This window comes from Haemorhous mexicanus, chromosome 1, assembly GCF_027477595.1.
Source record: "Haemorhous mexicanus isolate bHaeMex1 chromosome 1, bHaeMex1.pri, whole genome shotgun sequence".
In the NCBI taxonomy this organism is placed as follows: Eukaryota; Metazoa; Chordata; class Aves; order Passeriformes; family Fringillidae; genus Haemorhous; species Haemorhous mexicanus.
Window position 1 is genome coordinate 65798440 of NC_082341.1, and position 21761 is coordinate 65820200.

The 21761-nt window shown below is 40.4% G+C and overlaps 1 protein-coding gene across 1 annotated transcript in view; it reads left to right on the forward strand.

The window, feature by feature from the left end:
- JARID2 (jumonji and AT-rich interaction domain containing 2) overlaps window positions 1-21761 on the forward strand; it is a 213024-nt gene that overhangs the window by 162145 nt on the left and 29118 nt on the right. Inside the window, exons 5-6 of the mRNA XM_059851854.1 lie at window positions 5103-5279; window positions 14787-15016. Coding sequence (XP_059707837.1) covers window positions 5103-5279; window positions 14787-15016 — 407 coding nt within the window. The remainder of the gene's footprint in view (window positions 1-5102; window positions 5280-14786; window positions 15017-21761) is intronic.

Sequence of the window (21761 nt, forward strand, 5' to 3'; positions counted from 1 at the left end):
TTTCTTGAGAGCTTGTAACATTACATTACAGTTACAGCATTTATTAATGGACTTTATTTCCTTAGTCTGGGATTTTAATCTGAATCCGATTCACCACATGGCCCCACAAAAAAATTACACTGCCACAGTTGAGGAGGTGGCACAGGTATAATAAGAGGAGGCCAGATGGGGGTAGATGTTCTGTAGGCTACTTTTGATGCCAAGAAAAATGTCCACACAGCCACCAGCAGTCTAGATGGTTTCTTGCATGAAATGTCTTCTAAATGAGTGGTAAGAAGTAAAATTTAATTTCTAGGCTGCCATCAGATTTGCTGAGTGAGCAGGCTTTTCAGGCACCTGCTAATGGGGTGGGTGGCAGGGCGGGTTTCTCAGGGTGGAGGGCTGCTTTTGTGCTTTCCCCAGGCTCTGGAGGGCTGCTCCCTGCTCTCCCCCTTCATCTGATCCAGTGCCCGTGGTAGCAGCTGCCTGCATGATGTGGGGGCTCCCAGCACAGAAGGAGACTTGTAAAATTCAACACAGCCACAGGCACTCATAACTCTCTCTCATTCCCTCACTCTCTCTCTCCCCCTCTCTCAGATTTTTCTGCTGTTTTCTTGGGGATGGAAAGTGAGGAAGTGGGGAGTTGTATACCTAGAGTGCTGAGACCTGGCAGGCACCACCTCCCAGGCACAGATGTTGCCCTTTATTCGTGACATTGCCACTGTTCTTTTTTGCTGTTGGTTATTATTTCCAGTGTCACTCTTCATATTACCCTTGGTATGCCTTGTGAATCACACTTCGGTGCTGGGGAGGGCAAGAGGAAGAGGAGGGATGATTGCTCATCTTTATTTACTCTTACTGCCTGGCTGGGAAATATGTGCAAAAAGGAGCCAGCATAGCTGCCCCATGGGTTTCTGTTGCTGAGTGTGTTCAGGAAGAGAAAAACGTGCAGAATAGTGATCTGTGAATTTTATATATCAAGGAAGCCCCTACAATGCTTTGTTCTGTGAATGCATGTGTACAGATGTGTCTGGTAAACCCACATTTTCCCTTATTCTCATACCATTTTGGAGGGCTTTTATCATCTTGCTGTCATACATAATTTTCATGGTAAATATCTGTTACACATGGAGTAACCTGGGAGCAGCAACTCTCAACAAAGTCTGTCTGTAAGGAAAACCACCATGGTCTTACCTTGCAGTGAAGACCAGACAGATTTTTGAGGAAGGGCGATATATTTTATTTTACCAATTGCTAAAGCTGGAAAAAACTAACCAGCTCTTGAGCACACATTCTCCTTCAGATTTCCAATGGTCTAGAACATTTATAGCTACAGTAATGCTTCTTAATATTATTTAAACAAATCAGTAGCCTTCAGTAACAAATGGGGCATCACATATACATCCCTATCTGGTCTCTGAGAGAATGAGGGATATTTAGGACAGGAATCATTATTACACAATATTGAAAAAGGTGAGTGATTATATAGCTTCCACTCTTCAGAGTTCAGCTTCATTCTTATGAGTTCTGTTATTTCATCACTTGTGAGAAGTCTAAGTATAATTTCCATAAGAGGAGTCTTAGGGGGGGTTTCTTAGCCCTTTGCTTGGTGTAAACCAGCAGTGCACAATAAACCACTCACACGTTAGGTGTTGTTTAATAAGCATAATTGTCATTCTTTCAGCTTGAATGAAATCACAGTGTACTTACAGGCATGTCTTCCCTTCAGTTTCCTCATAAAGGGAATTTGGAGTGTCTTGAGCTTGGCCAGCCTGTTTCAATATTTCAAACCAGGGTTTTCTCAGCCTTTTGGACATGTTTAGCTATATAGGCTTAAAGTGAAAGTGGTTTTTACCAGTTCAACACTCATTTGTGAACAAATTATTTGAGGCTATTCCAGAACTGAAGTAGTATTATAAAAGATGAGGATAAAAATAGTTCCAATACAAAAATTAAGCAAGAAAACTCAGAGTTTTTAAATTTCTCTCAGAGTCTTCTATCCATAACAATGCTTACATAGAACAAAAATGTGCAAGTACAGACTTTTTTTTTCTTTTTTTCTGTTTGGCAAGTCACATTTAATAAATATGTAGGAAAAGCTGCTGGGAAGGAGGGGAGGAGACCCAGACTTGAACGCCAGCTTTTCTCCAAGGTCTCATATTGCAGAGCACTTAGATCAGTAAAGTGAGCGTTAGCAGGACTCTCCTGTGTTATTGGATGTTGCTAGTCTAATTTCTCTGGAAATGTACTTCCCAAACAGTCCCAGCTGTCCCAGGAATGCGGTTTAACCATTGTTGTTCATAGTTCTCAATTGGAAAGAATTAAAAACTGTCATTCTGACAGGAGATTTATGCCCTGAGATTACAGTGATTGAATACCAGGAGTTAGGTGAAGTTGTGCCTGCTCTCAAACTTGGGTAAGACTCTCACTCCTTTCTAAACAGACTGACAGAGTACTGTGCTTTATTCTCTGCTTTAAGAAGAAGGAAAAAAAAGATTGCTATTGTAATAACAACATTTGCATTGCAGATGATACATTTTTGTTGGTTGCTGTTTAAAGCAGCTGCCAAAAAATTTCAGAGATAAGGAAGGTGAAGCTGAGAGAACAGACATTATATCTAGACTCCTATTTTAGTGTCTCAGAAGGATAAATTTTCTGACTATTTCTCTAATTATAATAGGGGGATTTCAGTCTATGTTTAAATCTAATTTTGAGGGTTCCAAACAGTAAGGTTCTCTTACACCACCATTTGTTAATGCACAGTGGTGTCAGACTTCAGATTCTTATGAGAACTGATGCACTTGCATACAGTTTCTGAATCCATACTACATGTTTGGGTACCTAGATTGAAGGAAAAAAAAAACCAATTTATTTTTCAGGCAGCACTGTCTTAGGAGTAACTATTTTAGAGTCTTCTAGTTAGTTTTTGTTGAGACTTAAAACTCCCCTGCGAGCAGAAGAATTAATGTGCCTCTCAGCACCTCTTACCTACCATGTTTGATTGCTTAGACTGTGCTTGTATAAAAAATGTGAAGGTTTTTTGTTTCTGTAAGTTACTATAGCTTCCATACCGTGAAATATGCCAGCAGTCTTAATTTGATCATTAGTCTATATAAGCAGGAGAGCTGTGACATGCAGAAGCCCTTTCCCCTAGGATAACTGTATGTGTCCATACATTTCTGTCTAGGTTGGATGGAAAAATGCACAATTTCAGGGGGGGAGAATCATCATGCCCTCAGTGCTACTGTAGTGTTTATCCTGGCTGTCCCAGGGCTACCACTCACACACAGCACAGGATGCTGGTGAGGAGTTTCTGTCTGCTTCTCCCCAAGGCAGCCACAGTTCCGAAGGGGCTGTTAAGAGGCAAAAAGCCAGCGTCTTTAGGTGGGGACTAAGCCTTCAGTGGGATGGAGGAGACAGTTGGAAGGGTCAGTTTTCAGTAAGAAAACTCATGGATTGAGATAAAGGCAGTTTATTAGGCAAAGCAAAGCTGCAAGCAAAGCAAAGCGAAACAAAGAATTCATTTGCTACTCACTTTTGGCAGGCAGATGTTAAACCATCCCCAGGATGGAGGGCTCCATCACATAAAATGGTTACCCAGGAATACAAATGGTGTTAACATTGAATATCACCACCTTCCTCCTTCTTCCCCCAGCTTTTACTGCTGAGAGCAGTCCTATGGTCTGGAATATCCCTTTGGCCACTTATCCTGTCTGTGTCCCATCTAGCTCCTTGTGCACCCCAGCCTACTTGCTGGTAGAGCAGCATGAAAAACAGGGGCAAAAAATGCCGTGCAAGCACTGCTCAGCAATGGCTAAAACATCCCAATGTTATGAACTCTGCTTCCAGCACAAATCTAAAACATAGCCCTGTTTCAGCTACTGTGAAGAAAATTAACTCCATCCAAATCAATACCAGTATATTTAGGAATGGATGATTCATTGCAGAAACAGCCTATCCCTGGTTTTGTGCCATATTTAGGTAATTCATTAATTAAAAAGTGATTTTCATAGTTATAAGAGTATTTTGTACAACCCTGGTGGAAGCAGAAAAAAAATAAGCTTTAGTTAGTTGTTGGCAGTGGCAACACCAACAGTTCAAAAGCAAACCAAACACAGAACTGGATTTCTGAAGAGCTTGAAGCCAGAAGTGCTTCCTAAGGAAGCAGCAGTCAAATAGCCACTACCTTTTGTTGGTGTCTAGTTCAGTTCTCTTTGTCCTTTTGTTTTATTTAACTGCAGGAAAACAAATGAAGTTGCTGTTGTCCAAGTCTTTGACTATACTTTTTCACCCTTTCTTTAAAATAAATTTTTCTTTGGGAATAACTAGAAGGCTCCTAGAGCACCTGTCCCTCTAGGGGATGGATTGGAGACTCATGTAGAAAGTGATATTGAGCTCATGGGAAGGTGCCCATTATTTGACAGCAGTATTTGTACATTTATGAATCGTGGGAGCACAATGGGAAAAGTAGTAAAGAGATGAGAACAGCATCCTCAAGAGGAGCACACAGGGAATCAGAAGGCCTTTCCTCTCTTTTCTCCTTTGCCAGGAGTCCTCCATGCAAAAGAGCTTCTCAATGTCTTTGCTTTTCTCTTTGTTTCTGACTGCAGAATTCTGCAAAATATTGTGTACAATATTGTAGAGGTCTGCAAAGTATTGTGAACTTTAAATGCTTTGTGGTGATGACAACTTAGAAATATCACTGTGGTGCAGACTGGTTTTTTGCTCTTTTTTTCTTCTGTTTGGAAAAGCTGTAAGCTTCTAGTTGTGAGTTAAGATTTCAGCAAGGCACTTGAGCATGCATTTGAAATTAAGCATGTGCATTAGTCCTTTTCTGAATACACAGAGTTATTAATTAGGGCTTGTAGCAAGACTGATTGTCTGAAGTATGAATAGAATGTGCTTGAGGGGGGGAGAACCCTGCTTTTTAAGACCATGCATATCCTGTTGGTTAAAACTAATAAATAAAAACCCTCTAGTTAGTTATGCACTGGTCTGACCTCCCAGCTCCAAGTCCCACTCTCCCCTTGCTGTGGAGGACACTGAAGTAGGTTATGATCAATATGGTTAATGCAGTAAGCATATGTGATCATGCTAATGAGCCATTTCTTTATAATGATCAGGTTCTCCAGCCCTGCCCAGCAACATGGTATATTTTGGAAGCTCTCAGGATGATGAGGATGAAGAAGAGGAGGAGGAGGAGACAGAGGACACAAAAACAGCCACAAACAATGCTTCATCATCATGCCAGTCAACCCCTAGGAAAGGAAAAACGCATAAACACGTACCAAATGGGCAAGGTAGGTCCTAAGTAGTGCTGCATCCCCTGCACTTCCTGCACCCCCTAGTAAAGAAATTTATTAGCTGAATGTGCTCAGTCCTTGTCCATCCTTCTGAGTCTGATTGAAAAAGTGGTGGAATAAGATGCAGTTTTAGCATCTTGTGCTTTAACCTCTTTCTTCTGACAGTCTGAACTCTGTGGCAGAATTACTGCAGGGCTGGAATTATATACACACATATACATATATACTGACATGGGAGTCAGTCTCTTCTCCATGTAACAAGCAGTAGGACCAGAGGAAATGGCCTCAAGTCACCAGGAAAGGTTTAGATTGGACATTAAGAAGAATTTCTTCACTGAAAGGTTTGTCAGGTCTGCCCAGGGAAGTGGTTGAGTCACTATCCCTGAAGGTATTTAAAAGTCATGTAGATGTGGCACTAAGGGACATGTTTTTGTGATGGGCTTGGCTATGTTAGATTTATGGTTGGATTCAATGATCTTAAAGGTTTTTTCCAACCTAAAATAATCCTGTGATTCTATAAGATGTATTTATGTATGTACACACATACACATATAGACACAGTCACACTCTCTGGCTTTTGTGAGACTGATGTTTAATTTAGAATTACTTTATTTGATCAAAGGTAAATATAAGCATTCATAAGTGTTATCAAAATGCATGCCAGGGGCAACACTTCATTCCTCTCATGCACTATTGAGACCACACTTGCAGTAGGTTGATATCATGTTCATATTGTTGATGGAAAAATTTTATGGAAGAAACTTTTTCAAGTCATGTATTTCTCTGCAAATCAGCAAAAGCTGCATTAATTTCACAGTAATTGTCACAATGTCCTCGTGCCATATCTTGAGAAATGGATCCACGTATATTTAAACATTGCCTACTGTATAATGGAAGATTTAAAGCCGTGCTGAAAATTTCTTGAGCCTGCTGTAATGCTCCCCTGCCAGCCTCCTGTGTGATGTGGTTTTTGCTCCAGCAGGAGCTCTTGTTTCCTAACTGTGCTATCTCTGTCTGACATAGTTTCAAAATGTAGCCTATGCTCGCTGTTCCTTTCCTCGCTATTAGTTTTCCATGAGAATCTTTCTTTCTGGTGACTGCCCCTTCAGCTCTTCTCCTTTTAGTAGGACTGAGAAGAAGGTCTCTTCACAGTGCACTTTTTCAGAGGTGACCTGTGCCTGCTCTGTTTGTTCTTTCATGCTACCTTGCTCCAAAGAAGAGATTAGTAAATCCCAATTACTTCGCTGTGCTGATCCTCATCTCTGCCTTTCAAAAGGGAGTTTGCTATAAAGGGTGCCTTTGTTACATATGCCAAATTTTTTTTCATGACTGCATCTGAATCTGTTTTTATTGCACACCCAAGCTCAAAAACTCACTTTTTGTGAATGATTTTTGGATAATTGCAAGGGGATGTTGTGCCTAAGAGCATTTCAGCTATCAGCTGTGACCAGGAGCTTTAATGCTTTACCAGCCGTAGATCAAAACTTGGCAGTTAGGATTGATTTCTAAGTAACCCCCCAAAATAAGAGGCACAAAACTCTGCATATGGAAAATGAAGCTGCACATAACAGAACTGCTCCCTTAGAGTTTTAAATGTGATATATCACTGCAAAAGGAGCTGATGGTGTTCTCTGAGAATGTCCCAGATGGCAGCCACTTTGAAATTAGCTCAAAACCAGAGACACCTGAAATCTTAATTGGGGGTAAGTAAAGGCAAACATAATGAGCCATATAATGGCTTCATAATCTTTATCAATATAGATCAGAGAGAGTGTAAATGAAGCTGCAGCTTTAACAGAGCTGCAAAAGACCTTTATAAAATACATAGGAGACAATGTGAGATGTTTTGACAAAGGTGAAGAAACAGGAATTCCCAGAGAAGGCATCTCCTTCTTCTTCGTCATTGTAATTTCTTTTTTTCTTCTTCTCCCTTTTTTTTTTTTTTTTTTTTTAAATTAAAATTTCCTTACCCAGGGGTATTCCCATTCTTCAGTGTCTGTTATGTTGGTTGACAGCCAATAGTATTTTTGTTTCATGTGAATGAAGTGGGTTCTGGTTCCTGTGTGTCTGTTTTAAATGAGACCACACACAAAGGCAGACCAGGGACGGGTGCAGCAAATGAACTTAATCTAGCGTGAGAGTCTATTTTTAATGAATTAAAGTCTTTTGTTTTTAATATACAATGTCTAGTCAAGCACTTTGGACCTGAAAATGCTAAGCATTTGCTATGACATAAAACAACAAAAGTTCAGAGCTTGATTAATGTCATTAGACAGTGTCAAATGATTGCTTTCTGCTCAGTGGGGGCCAACAATTTTTCTGGGCAAAGTCATTTGTCAATATCCTCTTCTGATGCCAATATGGGGTATTATTAAGGTTGTACACCAAACTGTTTGTTATAACTGAGCCTGTTGAGCCACCTTTTGGAGAGCTAACTCGATCGACAGTGCCTGAGTGGGAATGGGAAGCACGTATAGCACGTGGCATAGCTTGCGGCACAAAATGAAACAATTAGCTCAACTGACTTGTTGCCTTCCAGCCTTGCTGCTTACACAGATACATTTAAAGCATCAAATTGTTACCTTTTCATCCTCCTTTCATAGTGCTGCTGATGTGCTTCACACATATCCAGCTGTAAAAGAGCAAAGTGAAATTTTTGGCAGGAGAAGTGTTTATCCCTTGCATTCATAGGAGTGTGTAAAAGGGAGTGTGCAAGTCTTTCCAGGGAGATATTGGGTCTAAATTGCATCTCCCCACTGCTGAAAGGAAATTCCAAGTGGTAGGTAAGAGGCTAGGCATAGGTCTTTGTTCCTTTAAACCTAATTCTTTGAATTCCTCGCAACTAAATAAATTCTAGTTTGATTTCGTTCTGTGGCACAATGGAAGGTTTTTTCTGCAGGCTCCTGAAGAAAAATGTTTGCAGGTGCCAAGTGTTTTGCTAGGCAGGCTGTGATAGAGAGCTGGAAGGTGGAGCTGGGAAGTTGTTGGGTTATCGGTCCCATCTCGGGAGCAAAGGAGGATAGGCATTAGTCTACTTGAAAGGGCTTGTGGGCTGGAAAAGTGCCTCAGGAGGAGCAGCATACGCAGATACAGTTGTGTAGCAACTTAGACATTGCATGCAGCAGGCTACAGTTCCTCTAATCATAGTTGGCTAATTTTCTCAGGAAGAATGATTGGGGAATTAGCTATCTCTCACACCAGCTCAGCAGCTCAAGGGCGGAGAGCAGCACACATCTGGGCCAGCATACCTGGGAATGTCCTGCTGTCTCTGGATGCCAGAGACAGACAATTAAGTTCTAATTTACTTTTAGGAAAACAGAATTAACTATCATTATTTGTAACCAAACTTCTTCATGAAGGGCGGGTCTGGTGTCCTTAGCGGGAATAAACCCAGCTTCAGTGTGCCAGCAAAACCTACAGGGTCAGAAATGGTTGCTGGATCATGCTGTCTTTTGTTAACATGACGAGATAAAAACTGCTCTGCATGCCTTTTGCCTGAAATGAGCAGGGGAAAAAATTGTTGGTTCCCCCGCCCTCCCCTGCTTGGGGCTCAAATTTCAAAACAGACCTGGTAGTAGTGCATAGTAAGCAAGCATTGCTAGAAACACTATACTTTGCTTCAGTGCCGTCCTACTCGCTTACAGAAACACAGAACGTTTCACTTCTCAATTTGCAATGGATAATTTAGCAAAGTAATTTCCTTACACATGTAGTAGTACAAAGATGATGCAGGAAAGATGGTGGATAGCTTTTTTCTTATTTCAGGGTATAGTTCAATGCAGCATTTGTGTATCCTGGGCTTGAATGGCACATCTTTTACATACATTACTGTTTGAGTGTGCTGTGAGAAATTTCTGATCTATGGTTGCAGTCCTTTATTTAGTTTTGCTTTTAACTAAATTTGGTATTTGTGGGTGGGTACATGAGACAGAGCCTTAGGCTTGTACATAATTTTTAGTGAAACTAATCCTGAAGAGGCAAACATTTAGAAGATAAATATATTTTAAAGAATGAGAAAATTTCAGGCAGAGTGCTGCAATGGTTAATGGGTAGGCAATTATTTTGATGATTTACAGCCTTTTGTTGAAAGACCATGGAACCAGTAATTGTTGCAATAAACATTTTTGCACATTTAATTTTTCTGCAAAAATATGTAACACGAAAATTACCCGGTTTGCAGTAATTTGCATACTTAAATATGCAAATCAGGCACAACACATTTGGGGATTTGTGGATTTTCACTAGCGAGATGTATGACCTGTAGAGAAGAATAGGGGAGCTGGAAGTTGCTCAAAAAAAAAAAAAAAATTGAATTGTTATCCTGGTGTGAGACTCGTGATAACAGACAGACACTTCTTGTATGGACTTGCTGCTTAGTGAGTGACCCTTTTGATGTTGTTTGTGTCGTAATGGTTAGGTGAGAGTAATGAATTTGTGCTGAGACGAGACACTTGGTATTGAATTTTTGCAAGCGGTGCTGCGGTGTCTCATACCAATAACGCTTCTCCCGGTGGCCCAATATATTCCTGTGCGTGCAGGGCTTCAGCTGTGTTATTGATGGTGTCAAAAAACAAATTCAGTGTTACCCCTCTGCCGTGGCTCTCCTGGTTGACTCCTGCTAGCATGCAGCTATGGAAATTTTCGTGCGGTGTTGTCCACTGAGAAATTGAGTGGTGTTGCATTAGGGCTCGGGAAGTGCAGGAACAGCAATACCACGTGTTTTCATATGATGTGGTGCTGGCCTTTTCTTATGAAGTACACCTTTGCTCCTGACTCTGAGTAGGCAGAGCATGTTGGGGGGCTCCAGAAGACAGCTTCTATCCCTGGAAATGATTTATGGAAGTCAGAACATACCCAACATTTAAGGAAAGCAATTGGCAGTATTAAAATACTGTGTTTTATGGAAGTATAAGGTTGTTTTGGTTCCTCTGGGAGGGGAAAAGAATTATTGCCTGGGTCCTTTAACACAGTTTGAGAGCCACGTAAATGTTTTCACAGTGACTTAGAACTGAATTAAAGCCAGAGCAAGAATGTTTTTGTACAGTAACGGATACTCCATGCCAAAAAGTTGATTAATACTACATCTCTTCCCAAACATGATGTATGTAACAACATGAGGCTTGCACTGGAATAGCTGGCTCGGGTTCACAATATTGGCAAGGCTCCCTTTTCTCCTTCTAAAAACAAAACTTCTCCCTTTCGCTTCTATCTCCCCTCTGTTTTCTGGATGGTTTTATGAATGTGCAATCACTTGCTTTATGCAGTGCAAGCTCTGCGACATGCAGCATATGTGTATGGTCCATGCCTTCATCTCCCAGCCACTGGCACACAGCAAAAGGGTTCTGTACTCTGCAGTTCATATTAAACCTCCCCAGTTATCTCAAGTATAAAGCATATCAGGTGCAGGAATAACCTCCAGGAGAGCTTGGGAAACAAAGCTTTGTCCACGGAGTCAATAGCTGACTGAACCCAATCCAGTAATTCTGCTGCTTCCACAGTGAAAGCCTGATTATTGTGCATATTATAAATTAGCTTCTGAATGGCTGGCTGGCTGGATCCTGTGAAGTGTTTGTGTGCAAATTAATTTGTAGGAATACTTCCGAAAATTGCTGAAAACACATTATGTTTATCGCCCACTACAGTGTCAATTCCTGTAGTAAATGCTTAGTTAATCTGTAGTAATTGAGCACATCTGTGGCTTTACTTGACCAAAAAATATTTTTAGACGTTATTATAGCTGCACCTAATAGAGGCACAATTTTCACAGTTTGCATTGGTTTGTGCAGGGATTCTTTATCACAGTTTCAAAGGAGATACCCCAAAGTCCCAGTATGGGATCCTGGGTGAATATTGGTGCCCAGGGTCTAGTTCCCCTGATGCAGGGAGCACTGTGATGCATCTGTAGGGATCACACCTGCCATAAGGTTTTGCTCTGCTGCCATAAATTATATCAGTGGTTTTAAAACCCCCAGTGCTTGTGAGTTTTGAATGTAGTGGTTCAGTTTCTTTGCATTTGATCATCACTGCTAACCAAAAGACCCACAAGTATTTCACTGTGGGACTCTTATTGTTTCAGTTTAATAATAATAATAGCTTTGGAGGACACAGCATTTTGAGAATAAGCATTCAAATGGATACAAGTATAATGATACCCATTTATTCTATCTGGAGTGTCTGAACACTAATAATTTACTTACACTCTGAATTACTTGTTAGTAGTGCTCCTTACCTTTAACTAAAAGCTGTTCTGGAAATACAGAGTAAGGTAGCTTAAAATAATCATAATTCAAGACTACACATCATTTCTGCTTCAGGAATGCAAGTTTCACCACTCTAGTGTAGGTTGGACTTGGTTTTTTGTCTTTCTGTCTTTTAGTGAAATTATTGCTTCCAGGGTGAAACCTTTATTGACTACTCTTTAGCAATGAACTGAAGTGAATGGGAACAGAACATTGGATATGGGCAGTCAGACTTATTTCTAATATGGGAAATTTTCTTGGAACACGCCTGTCAGGGGTTCATAAAGCACAGCATACACCTTTTCTGATTTTCTGAGTGAATCAGAAATACTTAGGAGCTTGCAGACAGGAGAATACCATTTGCTGCATAAGAAGACACAAAAGAATCAGTAATAATTTCACTGTTTAATCAAATTTGGTCTCAGTAATATTTATTGCACCGGTTTTGGGGGTTATTGTTTTCTTTCCTTTGAGGAGTGGGTGTTGCTGGCTTATTATCAGTTACACTTCAACAACAAGATTTTTTTAGGGGCGGGTTGGTCTTTTTTTTAGTGATAGATTTTTTTATCTTAACTGTCATACTAGCTGTTGGGGCCAGAGTTTAATTATGTATTGTACGAAATAAATTTATTGCGTAAACAACTTGCTTCAATATTTTTAGTGAGATGGGAGGAAAATCATAGTCTCAGGGATTTTTTCTGCCCCTAAAAGCTTGGCTTGCAATAGCATTTTGTAATTAATCAAGTTAACATTTAGATAGTTGCTCATGTGATGTGAATGTTTGTGAATGATGTGTATGTTTGTGAATTTTTTAGAACTTACTTTTGTGGAAAGGTTTTGTAGCTGAATATAAAGTAGCTGGGTATAACAGTAATCTAGGTGTTGCAAGAAACAAATACTGATTTTTATAGAAACTGATACCATCTACTGTTTAACTGGAAGACAGTGTGTCAAAAACTGTTTTGCATCTACATCTCCCTTTGTTGTGTTTTCAGACACTAGCTTTTTAAGCTTTTCCTGCGAGACTGAACATTTTTTTCCTCCTGTATCTCTCTTCCCCCTTTCAAGAATCTTACAAATTAAGACAAAAGATAATTACTCAGAGGGTAAAACTGGCAAGGTTCCCACGACACTTAAATTTAATGAGCTGTTGCATATAAAATATACCTTGTCTCATGTTTGCTTCTTTTTTTTTCCTTTTTTTTTTTTTTTCTTTTTTTCTTTTTTTTTTTTTTTCTTTTTTTTTTTTGGTGTGTTTTTGTTTTTTGTGACCCCGAGAAGTGCACAATTTGGCTTTTTGGCTGTGTTTTCTGTTGTAGTAATCTTCGATTTTTAAAGTGGCAACTGATTACAGAAAATTAATCTCTCTGACTTGAATGTTTCTGTAGGAGCAGATCAGTATTTACAATTTGTTCCTTTCAAAGGAAGATATCACTCTAAATGATAAAATACATATTAACAAAGCTGCCATTGGTTGTTTGTGCTATGTCTTATTAAAAAAAAATACTTGTGCTTAGTGCCTCTATAGTGCCTTCCATCTGATGTGAGAATTCCTTACAAAGGAGGATGAATGAATTGTCATGAACTTCCTTAGAGGGGTTGGCAATTATTATCAGCTCCATCACTGGAAATGAGACACAAAGGGTTATGTGATTTTTGCAGAAATCCCTGAGAAATCCTTGGCTGGCTAGGGCAGCACCAGTTGCTCCTGAGCTCAGGAGTGACAGAACCATGGAGAAATTTGTGGTGACTCCACTGCTGACAGCTTTTCTCTCATTCTTACTCCATTTATGCAAGTGGGAAGGAAGAGAGGAGGAAAAGCAATCGCAGGTTTTTCTTTTTTAAGTAATCTGCTTCAACTTAGACTGACTGAATATGACAAGGGAACTGAAAATATTGTAAGTGACCTGAAAATTAAATTTGTCAATAGTTTGCTGGGGTTCTGGCTGCAGGAAGCTGGATAGCTGCTTGGGAAGGTTTGGTAGTAGGGTGGGCTGAAAAGCAGCTTAGCTGCCCCTCTCCTGTCCAGAAGGATTGTGGTTTTTATTACTATTACTGCTGGTCCTACTGTTGATACTCTACATCTGTAGAGATAGCTAAGCTTCACAACTTAAATAAGAAGGTGTGTGTTGTAGGAATATCACCTTTAGTGATAAAAGAAGGCTTTCATTTCACAAGCAAACAGTAACTTTGTGCATTTAGTTACTGTTCCCAAACAGATGGTGTATGTTGTGTGTAATAAATAAAATTTTCGCATAGTTGTGCTATTATATATTTATGAAGTTTCTTGTTTGCATCCTTTCCTAAACCGTGTCAAAGAAAGACAGGGTTAGAAATCAAGAGTGAAGGGCATGAGGGCATTTGCCATTTTGGATGTTGGATCACAAGTCTTGGGGACCTCTGTCAAGTGCTCTACTGAAGAGGGTGCATCACTGACATGAATTCAGTGCATTTTTGATTAACAAACAGAGAAATGTGATGTGATTTTTTGTTTGTTTTAGCTTCAGCTTTTCGTGTTCCCTGACAACAGAAGAGCAGTGACTCTTCTTAAATAAATTCAGCAGAGAGACAGGAACAAAACTTGTTTGTATACATTGGCATAATATTTATTGTACAAAAATTAAAGGTGTCTGTTCCACTCTTTCTTGTCCCTTCATTATAAGGTTACAGTGCTCAGCACAGGTCCCAGTGTTACTTCATGTCACGTGTTCCAAAATGGTTTTAGTATTTTCCTTTTTTTTGCAGAAGTCCTTTTTTCTATTTGCAGCTTGTCTGCTATAGGCAAACTGCTGTCAGTTTGATTCAGCAGTTCGGGTACTGATGAAAACAAAACATGCTTTTTCATGGAACGTCTCCTTTCTTCTACATTGGTATAAAAATAAATCGTTTTTCTGTTTAGGTTATGTTTAGAATTCCCTTACTGCAAGAGCAAAAAAATATAATTAAAACTGTCATAAGTAAAAATCAAACTCATCATTCTAAATCTAGGTCAGTCAAAACATTAATATACCTTGTATGTTTTAATTTGGATATTGAAGATAATGTGTGCTAACAAGCAGAGAAAATACTGTAGTAAATCTGTTCCTCTAAAGAAATATGCAAAATAGTGCTATTTCTATATTGATTTAACTTTAGGTATATGAAGGCATTCACTAAATATCCAACACTGAGAGCAGAGAAAATTGTGATGTTTTGAATGAAGTGTTTGGTCTTGCATACTTTTTATTTTCGTTTTCCCCCTTAACCTGATTTTCTCTCTTCTCAGTTTTCAATGGGTCCAGCAAATCATCGAAGGAGAAAGAACCTGCTCAGAAACACAAAAGCAAAGAGGCCACCCCAGGGAAGGAGAGGAACAGCGAACATAAGGCTGAGAGTCGAAAAGACCAGGCTGCTGCTAATCACCACGCTACTACAAACACTGGCTCCTCTACGAAAGGGCTCACGGCTAACAACCACCACACCCTTCACAGATCGGCTCAGGACTTAAGGAAACAGGTAAAAAGTTGTTCTCTGCTGTGGGCACATGGGAAGAAAGGCTTTTAAGGTTCAAAACTCCTTTTTTCACTGCTTGGTGTAGGTCGAATGTGGCAGTCCTTAAAACCATCCTCTGGAGCAGCAGGGAGTTAATTTTCAGTGATTAAAAAAAGGAAAAAATAAAAATTGATACATGGGAAGTCATGATAAAGCATGCTTTACAACCCTTTTTATTATCTGCTATATTCATATGAAAGAGGAAAGTTCACATTGCTGCTTATGAAACCTTTCTGAGGGGCAGTCTGCGCTGACAGTGCCAAGGCTGGCAGCACATGGAAGAAGGAGCTGATCTGTTTGGCTTATCTCACTGGTGCTGTAGAGAACCTGACATTGCACTCAGGTGTCTTGATCTGCACATGAGCAGCACAAACCCTAGAGCCTGGGAAAGATGTTTTGTCTGATGCATAAACAAGAAGCTCCAAAATATTGCCTCCTTCATAATGAAGGTACCTGGTGGGAGACATTTTTAGAGTTCCATGTTACTTGGTTGAAAACTAGCAAAAAAATTGAGCAAGAGATTTGTTTCAGCCTAACTTGAATTCAGGTGTGAAAGTTTAGCAGTCCAGTCTTCCAGTGCTTGTGACTGTCCTTATTCAGGCTGGGGCTGGGTTAGCAGAGTACCTGCACCAGGGCAGTGCAGAAAGCTTGCTGCACTTAAACTTTTTGGGGTTTTTGGTGGGGGAGCGGGGAGTGAGGGATGTTGATTTGGTTGGTGGTGGGTGGGGGGTTTTTGTTTGTTTGGGGTTTTTAATGGGTTTTTATTTTGTTTTTAGTTTTGATGTTGTTGTGGTTTTTGCTTGGTTTGTTCTGGTTTGGTTTTTTTTTTTTTTTGTTGATTGGTTGGTTGTATTGCAGTGATGAATTCTCAAAGGACTGATTGGAGACAGTCTTGCTGACACCTAAAGATTTTACTTCTAAGTAGGCTGACCTGGTCTTCAGTAGAGCTGGAATTGCCATCTTGTAGAGGGCTGTCAAGGCCTTTAAATGGCATCTCTGAGTCACAGGCTTGGAAAATAAAAATGGCAAAAAGAAAAGCAGTGATGCTCTTACTGAGAAAATCTGTATTGCTGTGTGTTTCAGTGGTGGCTTAAGTTCTCCTGAAATGCCTCCACTGAATTTGTATTACTTTCTAAATCAGATTTGAGATCCTGAGGGCTATTCACAGTGTGTCTGTACCTCTCTAAGACTTCAATTCTTTATTCCACCATGGCAATTTGCCCATATCCTCTAAGCATCAGTGTGAGTGCCTGCCTTCTTTTGCATCCTTTTGGATTTCTTTTTTGTAATTACCAGTATCGTATGGTCCTTGCTGTGACGTGCTCTGTCACGAGCTCATGGTGTTGAACAATTTCCCAAAACATAAGAATGAAGTTCTTAATTCTTTTAACCTACTGGAACACTTGTGTGAAATGCTTTAAAATTGTATCATCAGAGATTGGTTGCCTAAAACTTTTGTGAAAGTCAACTGCTGCCTCTTCTGAAGGTGGTTCTGAAAGGAAAAGGACAAGTGTAGAACAGTTTTGTCCACAATCCGAGTAGTTTTGCTTCACAGAGTATTAAATGTTTTTGATTGTGTGACGCACAATGGAGAAAAATTTAAAGCGATGCCGTACAAGCAGCAGTCACACCACATGGACACATCAGCAAGGGTGGTCCCCAGGCTTCAGAAAATAAGGGGAGGTTTAAGTCAAGATGATGTGGGTTTTCTTTTTCTTTTCTTCCTAAGAAATTATAAGACGCCTAAATTTTCTTCTGCAACTGACAGTAGCATAAGTACTTTCTTACAAATTTTAATGAAAATATAGCTAATTAAAGGGGAATTATATGTTTTGCCTGACAGAAAGCCTTAGTTTTGTACACAACCCTAGACTTACTGGTTATGGGACATTGCTAAATTTCTCTCTGTTATCCTGAGTCTTTGACTTTTTCAGTATTTTCCAAAAGGAGATTTTTCTCCCAGGGTGCCAGCCACATGTTCTTCCTTCTTCCTCTATTTTTTTTGCTCCTTGATCACTGCGTTTGCATGGTTTATTTTTGTGTGTTTTTGTTTTGTTGAGTCTTACAGAAAATAAAGGCAGAACACTAGAAATTGCCAGAGATTTTATTTTTTCCCTCATTTTCTGTTTTGATGTCTTTCTTCTTTTGGTGTGCCCTTGCACTTGTCACAGGTTCCTTATCTCTTTTGCTTTCTGCTTTGCCATCTTTCAAAGTCTTCCTACTTTAAAGGGTTGTGAGCAAAGGAAATGTAGTTCAATGGGGCCCTCTCTTGGCCTAATATGGTAATTTACCTCTGCCCAACACATAAGCACAGAACTATTTTTATGAATGAATTCGAGATCAGTTGCATAACTTGCATTTGTTTGGTACCAAAATTGTTCTCAGTGTTGCTAATGTTGTTCTTACCACTGTGGTTGCTATCTAGCAGGTTGTTTATTTTTTGTGTATGGTTTTGGAGGCTGAATCCTAGGTGCTCTGCAGAGGTGTGTGTGTAGACCAGTTCAAATGTAACAAACCAATTGCTGTAAGACAGTGCTGGTCCCGGTTTTTTTTTAATAAAGAAAAGAAAATTTTAAATCTATCATACCATGTTTTACTGCAGGGCAAGTGTTCAGTAAAGAAGAGAAGAGTCTGAAGATAATTATATGTCAGCAAAACTAGGAACGCAGCTGAAAAGCAGAGATGAGATTATTCATATCCTTAGTTTCACCTTTTGGCTCAAGACTTTGGATCATGTACAGCTAATGTCAGTCACTTTATTCCTACCAGGTGACACACCTGGTTGATGAATGAAAAGCTGTGGATGTTGTCCCCCTGGACTTCAGTAAAGCCTTTAACACCACCTCCCACACAATTCTCCTGGAGAAGCAGGCTGCTCAAGGCTTGGATGGGTGCACTCTTTGCTAGGTTAAAAACTGTCTGGATGGCTGGGCCCAGAAGAGTGCTGGTGAATGGAGTTGGATGCAGTTGGCAGCTGCTCACCCGTGGTGTTCTCCAGGGCTCAGTGCAGGGGCCAGTCCTGTTTAACATCTTCATCAATGACCTGGGCAAGGGGACTGAGGACACCCTCAGTCGCTTCACACACGACATCAGCAGGAGCAGGAGCATTTACCTGCTGAGGGTAGAAAGGTTCTGCAGAGGGATCTGGAGAGGCAGGCAAGCTGCCCAGCAGAAAAAGACCTGGGGTTGCTAGTTGACAGTGGCTTAACTAGAGCCAGTCTGTGCCCAGGTGGCCACAACAGCATCCTGGCCTGTATCAGCCAGGATGATACCTGTGTGTGTATGGTGTGGCCAGCAGGAGCAGGGCAGTGATTGCCCCCTGTATTCAGCACTAGTGAAGCCACACCTTGAGTGCTGTGCTCAGTTTTGGGTCCTTCACCACAACGAAGACATTGAGGGGCTGGGGCTTGTCCAGAGAAGGGGAACAGAGCTGGGGAAGGGTCTGGAGCACAAGTCTGTTGAGGAGCAGCTGAGAGAGCTGGGGCTGTTGAACCTGGAGAAAACAGGGTTCGGGGGTGACCGTACTGTGTTCTACAACTGCCTGAAAGGAGGCTGTAGCCAGGTGGGGTCAGCCTCTTCCTCTTGGTGCCAAGAAATAGGACCAGAGAAAATGGCCTCAAGTTACACCAGGGTAGGTTTAGACTGGGTATTAGGATAAATTTCTTTGCTGAAAATGGGGGGCCAGGTATTAGAATGGCCTGTCCGGGGCAGTGATTGAGTCACCATCCCTGGAGGTATTTAAGAGACCTGTTGGTGTGGCACTTATGGACATGATTTAGTGGTGGTTTTGGCAGTGCTGGGTTAATGGTTGGATTCCATGGTAAGTTTAAATAAAAATTCAAAATATTGTGCTTACCATCTAAGATTGCAGGTTCTGTCTTAAAGCTGTTGGTGCTTATAACGTGTTTTGCTTTGAATAGAAGCTGTGAGGGTATTTGCCTTTTTCCATCAGCACTTTACTGTGTTCTGTTCTCAGCCCCTGTGTCACAAGCCCTTGCTGCAGGAGTGCCCCAGGTGGCCCTTCAGACTTCTGGTCACAATTTGCCCAGAAAAAATCAGCAGCAGGCTGGAATGGCAAGGTGCCTCCATGCAGCCTGACTGCTCATACTGAGATTTTGTCTTGATCATACCTGACAGCACAGTAATACAGCTATAGCCTCTTGAAACCTTCTGAAAACCTCCTGTAGAGGAGACTCCACAATGTCCATTGACAGCTTCTTCCAGTGTTTTCCTTTTCTACTAATGAGCAAGTTTTCCTAGTTGTGCCTCAGGTCATTGTAGACATTTAATGAGACTTTTTTCCTCCTGCTTTTCCCAGTGAACATAGAGAGAGCATTACTGTCTCTTTTCAGAGGAGCTCCTTCAGCATCAGAAGACTGTTACAGAGTTGTCCCATAGTGATCTCTTTCAGAGTAAGACCAGCTCCTTTGGCTTTTCAGCAACAATCTTCTTTTCCAAATACCTGAGCACTTTGTGTTCTTTTAGACTTGCTCCTCTATCTAAATTTTTCTCACAGTGTGGCCCCAGTGCTGGGTCCAGCTCTCCTTAGGAAAAGCCTGTGCTCCTACCCTTTGCTTTCAGCATCCTTAATAATAGGTCTCAGAAAGTGATTTGTGTGCTTTGTATTGCCATTGCATTTTGCAGCTCAGTGCGGTCCCCAAATGTTATTCTTCCCCTACGTGTGTATGATTGGTGCCTCCCAAATATAGCACTTCCTCTTACTGTAGAAATGTTCTGAAATAGGTTCTTCAAGATTTTGATCTTGTCCTGTGAGTGATTACAGCCTCTTCCCTACAGGTGTGTTTCACTCTTTTACAATAAAGAAAATACTTAGTAGATCCAAGTCCCTGCAGAAAGACACATGAAGTGCCCTCCCAGGACAACAGTAAACTGTTAGCAATGCAAGCTTTTCTTGGGGATGACTTCATTTAGTCCCTCATGACGTCACTTTAGAGTAATTATGTCTGGGATGTGTCTCAGGAGTTGGATGGAATGTCCCAGGGGACAGTGACCGAAATCCTGCTGCACCAGAGCTGCTTCTTTACCTGCTCAGCAAGGTGTCTGTTGGAAGATAAATAAATGTGATAGATTTGTTTTGGAAAAAACCTGGGTAGATTTTGTTGTTTTGTTTTTAACATTATTTTGTAATCATTTGTGTGTTTGCAAATGACCTGTTTGATGATTTGTTCCAAAATTATTTTAGGACTGGAAATTAGGTAGACTCTCTGTCTACCCCAGCTCATTTCCAGGAGCCATGCCCTATGTCATTTATGTACCTTCCACCTTACTGGGGTTGCTATCCTAGTCTTTTTGCTGAAATGGATTATGTTCTGTACCTGATAAATATTCAGTCAGTGGCACTTCTGGTGAAGGTTAATGCAAAAGAAGCAGGAAGACTTTAGTCAGGCTATTTGTTTTCCTTCCTTATGTGGTGCTTTATCTCTTCTATTGTTTGTTATCTTGTATTTTTAAGGCATTTATATATTTTTTTCTGTTTTAGTTTTTTGCTAACTGAAGTTTCTTTAGCTCCTTGGCCTTTCTGATTTTAATATGTGCTTTTTCTTTTTCTATATAGATGTCTTTAGTCACATAATTGTGTTACTGCTTTCTACTGTGATCATTTTCTAATTTTCCAGTCGTTAGAGAACTTTGTGAACAGCCATAATGGCCTGTGCTTTTTACCTTTCCTCTAAGTGGAAATTGCTTTGGTTTGGATTTTTTTCAGGATTTTTCTTTTCTTTTGTTTTGTTGCTAGGGGCTTTTTGTTAATCTTTTTTTTTTTTTTTTTAAGTCTGTTGTCCTTTCTCTACTGTTGTCACATCTTAAAAATGAAAACCCATTTCACGATCACTGTCACCCAGATTACCTTCCCCTTCCAGTTCTCAATCAATTCTCCTTTATTAGTCTAGGTAAAATCTGTAATCATTGTTCCCAGCTATTTATAAATCCAGGGATGTTCAATGCTTGTTGTGACTGCTGCAAGCAAGAGGCAGTGTCTCAGCAGCTCTCTACCCATGTCTCTTCTGCAGCATGAAGAAGTGCTGTAAAAGTTAAATCTGAGTCTGCATTTCAAATACAGAGTACTGCTTAAATTTCAAGGGAAATGGGTAAATGCATATCTGTTTGCAAGTGTTTGCTTTCCAGATGATACCTCATACATCTTTGAAAAGCTCAAGGTAAAACCTCATGTCGTCAGTTAACTGGATTTTCCTTAAGTGTTTCTACCTTTCAAGCACAGGAAGGACAAGAATATGGATGGTTTTTAAAAGATCATCACTCCTGCTCCAGTTTCTGGAGTACAGAGGAGGAAATGTGCATGAACACACTCACACACACGTGTAGATGTGTGTATGCAGAATCTTCAGGTTCCAGTTCCCCTTCCACAAGCCACTGCATGCAAGACCATAGCACAGTATTTTCAGCCTCCATTTGATCCCTATTAGATATTATCCTTATTATATAAGTGACTGCAGTTCTTGCATATTTTGAGAGAAGCTGCCATGCTTACTGATTTGGCAAAGATTTCAGAATCCCACAGGAGAAAGTATTACAACTCTGCAGGAAGTGGTTTCACTCACCTGAGTGCAGATAAGGGGTGATGGTACCGTATGCTTTCACTTTAAACACTTTTATCAATGCTTCTGACTTTCAGATGTGTTTTTCTGTGCTCACAGTCATTTAAGGAGGCAAGGAATCAATATTGAAAGTT